General features: G+C 41.6%; 1 protein-coding gene across 1 annotated transcript; it reads left to right on the top strand.

Moving 5' to 3' along the window:
• Positions 1–857: 857 nt before the first annotated feature.
• LOC6635767 (uncharacterized) lies at positions 858–2,741 on the top strand. The gene is made up of 3 exons (XM_032438826.2): positions 858–1,042; positions 1,097–1,608; positions 1,677–2,741. The coding sequence occupies exons 1-3, from the start codon at positions 899–901 to the stop codon at positions 2,638–2,640; spliced, it is 1,620 nt and encodes a 539-aa protein (XP_032294717.1). The 5' UTR covers positions 858–898; the 3' UTR covers positions 2,641–2,741.
• The last annotated feature ends 1,605 nt before the right edge of the window (positions 2,742–4,346 follow it).

Here is a 4,346-nt window from a genome sequence, read left to right as displayed (position 1 = left end):
TTCAATTCATTTAAACAAAATGATTATGACTACTGTTGCAAAGTTGGATATCTATATTCTTAGCCTCCCATTTAGCAGCCTGGCCTTCGGTGAGGTCATTTATCTTCCCATATATATATAATTATGAACATTTCCTGCCCAGAATTAGAATCTTAATATTTAGGTGCATTTATATATACTATATATAAAAAAGTTAAGATTCAGGTAAATTGATAACAAACGCCCGATTATAAATAAATTGATCAAATACCATTTCCGCTGCCATACCCCCAAATGGGTAGTTGCCAGGTTCAGTTCTTGACTAAGGCCCAAGAATAATTATAAGTATTTCCTACTAAAAATAAGAACATATTCCTAAAGTCTCAAGTGCACATTTGTATATGTATATATACCAAAACAAAAACGAAATACAGATTTAATTTTTTTGTAAATACCAGTTAAATAGATAAGAAACGTACTATTATTTATAGAATTATCATAAACCATTTCCGTATCCCCCCAAAAAGGGGAAGTCTAGTGCAAACTTTACTCAAAGTACTGCCAGTTCTTGTCTAAGGTCCAAAACGTCAGATTTACGTTTTCCTTATCGAATCGCCGTTCTAGACAATGGCGCGATTTGGCTAACACTTTTGGCTGTTTCCTTTAGGATGATTTGATAAGAACAGTTTTTGTATGTGAATCCGTTGTGGACTTTAAGCCTTGCGTTAATTAAAAAAAAATATGACGATGCGTAGCCCAGATTATTGAAATATTTTGATTAAGCTCACGTAACCTCCGGTGGCAGCTGATAGCCGTACCCCTCCAAATTATATCTTGAGCGATGAGTGCCATTCATATAAAACCCGCCGAAAAACTGTGATTCTTCAGCATTCGCTTATGTCAATTGGTAGTCAACAGTATGCCTTTCAAGCCAGAGATCAGCTACGAGCCGGACGTAAAGGTCTGGAGTGGCAAGTATGAGGCGCCCTACTTCTCGCCCGATCTGTCCGTGGGCGAGATCACATTCAACGAGATGAGGCGTCATCCACAGCTGATTGCTCAGGTAAGTTTCTGTATACTCGACCTAACTGGTTTTTAAAATCTGCGTCTATTTTAGATCTCGGTTTCGGAAAATACGACGCTGACCCGTGAGGAGCTCTTCCTGAATTCCCAGCGCATCGCCAGCTACATGCGCAACCTGGATCTGCATCAGTCAGATGTTGTGGGCATTATAGCCAGAAATACGACGCATATATCCGCTGTGGTCTACGCCTGTATCTTCAATGGCATCGCCTTCCATTCGCTCAATGTTAACTATGTGCCGGGCACCATTGAGAAGCTTTTCTCTATAACCGAGCCCAAGCTCATCTTCTGCGATGGCGATGAGTACGAGAAGGTCAAGACCGCGACAGCCAAGTTGAACGTGAAGCTGATTACCATGCGCAACCACAAGCCGGGCTCAATTAGCATTCAGGATTTGTTAGCTACGCCCATTGAGAAGGACTTTGCACCTGTTCGCCTGGAACGCGGCAACGATCAGACTATGGCCATTCTCTGCTCCTCAGGCACCACGGGTGTGCCCAAGGCTGTGCCCAATTCGAGCACCCACAAGTTCTTCACGACCACCAAGTAAGAAAGCGAAATTTTAGCTTTCACTGGCATTCATTCTCACCGATTCCCAAATTGTCGCCTTGTAGCTATTTGACCTCCGCGGACGTACAATACTGTCACAGCACCTTGGACTGGGTCACCGGCCTGACTACAACCATAGCCAGTGGAGTGCACAGCACGTTGCGCATCATTAATGCCGAGATGTTTGACGGTTCGCTTCTGCTGAGCCAGATCGAGAAGTACAAGATCACCTGGCTGCTGATCGCGCCCTCCCACTTGGCCGTGCTGGCCAATTGTCCTGAATTTGAGAAGACCAAGATAGACAGTCTGAAGCATCTGCTATATGGCGGCATGTGCTGCTCTCTGGAGGTACAGGAGCGCTTCCGCAAGCGTGTCAATCCCGGCGTATTGCAATTCGCCTTTGGCTTCACAGAGCTCGGCTCTTCGAATGGCACCCTGAACAAGCACTACGACGAGAAGCCCAATTCGGCGGGTCGCGTGCTGCCGGGCAACAAGCTGAAGATCGTCAACGATCAGGGTGAGGCACTGGATCCGAATGAAGTTGGCGAAGTGTGTTTCCATGCGTGCCAGTACTGGGACGGTTACTACAAGAATCCCGAGGAGTCGCGAATTGTGCGTGACAAGGAGGGCTGGTTCCATACCGGCGACACCGGCTACGTGGACAGCGATGGCTTCCTGTTTATATCCGGCCGCAAAAAGGACATGCTCAAGTTCCAGAACATCATGTACTACCCCAGCGAAATTGAGGATGTCATCACCAACATGCCCGGCGTCGCCGAGGTCTGTGTCTTTGGCGTATACAGCGATACCAATATGTACGATGCGGCCGCCTCGGTTGTGCCCAAGCGTGGTGCTCAAATAACTGCCGAGGATGTGATCAAGTATGTGCAGGATAATGTGGAGGCCAATTATCTGCAGTTACATGGCGGTTGCCTTATTGTCACCGATATCAAGCGCAGTCCCAATGGCAAAACGAATCGAGAGGCCACCAAGGTGCACTTCCTGCAGCAGCTGAATAAGAGTAAATAATTTCTTTTAATATTTTCTTAACACCCCATTATTGTTCAGCTACTTTATAAAATATAAAATAATCTATTAAATATTAGTTATCACTCCAAGTTTCTGTTCTTTGTTTATATATATTTCTTAAGTATATTAGGAGTTGTGAATTACTTTCCCACTTTTTTTTAAAAAAGTTATAGCCGCGGACTTAAGTAGAACAAAATTTTGATATAAGGTCCAATAAGAGCTAATCAGGTTTATTTCAATCAATTATTTTCCTGCCTTCTCAAAATTGATAATTATTCAATATTATCCAGTTTCTGAGATTAAAAGAGCAGGATATAACAAATATAGTCTGTAAAATAGACTACAACTATTTCTATTTTTTTTATATCTCTCCGTGGGGGGCACTTCAAATGAAATCTTGTTTGTGACTTTGAAATGTCAAGTTTTTGTTTGTTCAAAGGCATATTGAAGTGTCTTGATAATGTCCATTAAAGCTTATGACAATCAACAATCAGTGGGTTATTTAAGAATGTACTTTACTAAGTACTCACAGCTGAGGAGGCGATCACTCTTGACATTCACAAGTTTCTTATCGTGAGGGTATTTTGATAAGGTTCCGACACTTTCTCATATGACGTGGTTATTGACAGGGCATTTTTGTTTCTCTCATATCTTTATTACTTATATTATGGATAAGCACTACCTCAACCTTCAACGCGCTGCCAAAAGTCTAACAATCTTATCGGGGCATAAAAAAAAACTAATAGATATATTCTAATTGTGCGTGCCAGACGGTGTTTGTTTTGACTGAAAGTCAAAAAAACTTGGCACTTGTTAAGTTTGTTATCTGTATTAGTCATACGTACTGAATATTTCGTATCCGCCGGAGATAAGCTGCAGGGCGAATCGTAAAATTTGGAGTGGATCAAGCCAAGAATGATCAGGTGATTGGCTGTATCATGTACTTAAAAACTTACTAATGCAGATTTCAGATTTCAGCTGAAGAAAGCCACACGATGAGGATCTTATGCGCTTGCTCGGAGCTCCAAGGTAGGAAAAAAGTTTGAACTAATTAACATATTTGAATTTTATGACAAATGATAATAGCTCCAAAGGGGCAATTATTATGTTTGCTACATTTATGTTGTGCTTGCCTCAAGCGAAACTAAATTGTCTGTGCTTAGTTGTAGTTTGGTTAGTTGGTGATTATTTAAGTGGCATTAGATGTGCCATCAGGATAATGCCTAGGCACGTTTTATAGCTCTGATTCTGGTTCCAGCTGCGGGTGCAAAATATTGAACAGAAATTAATTGCATCTGTAGTTGGGGCTGCCTTTGCTTGTCTTGCTGTCTTGCTGCCTTGCCTGTCTCTTCCACTCATTTATGGTAGTTATTGCAGTTGTACTCATAGTTTGTATATGGGAAAAAGTTTTCAAGCCGCTTATCTCCCACTGAAGCGAAGTTCAACAAGCCCGCAAGTGTATGGCATTAAAAAGTTTTTAAATTTACGCAAAATGTTCGCTATGATGCGACTTAATTGTTAGCTGTTAAGATTTAAAACACACACGCACATTGCCAGCAACAGCGACAATTCGCAGAGACCGAAAAAAAGTCAATAATAATGCATGCACAGCACAAAATTGTCGAGTAAGATTCATTTCATTTATTATTCAAATAAATGCAAAGAGTTTTAAGCTACATTAGACAAAGAAAACATTTTTTTTTAAT

The sequence above is a fragment of the Drosophila virilis genome, chromosome 4 (genome assembly GCF_030788295.1).
Source record: "Drosophila virilis strain 15010-1051.87 chromosome 4, Dvir_AGI_RSII-ME, whole genome shotgun sequence".
In the NCBI taxonomy this organism is placed as follows: domain Eukaryota; kingdom Metazoa; phylum Arthropoda; class Insecta; order Diptera; family Drosophilidae; genus Drosophila; species Drosophila virilis.
This window is presented reverse-complemented; position numbering and strand designations above follow the sequence as displayed.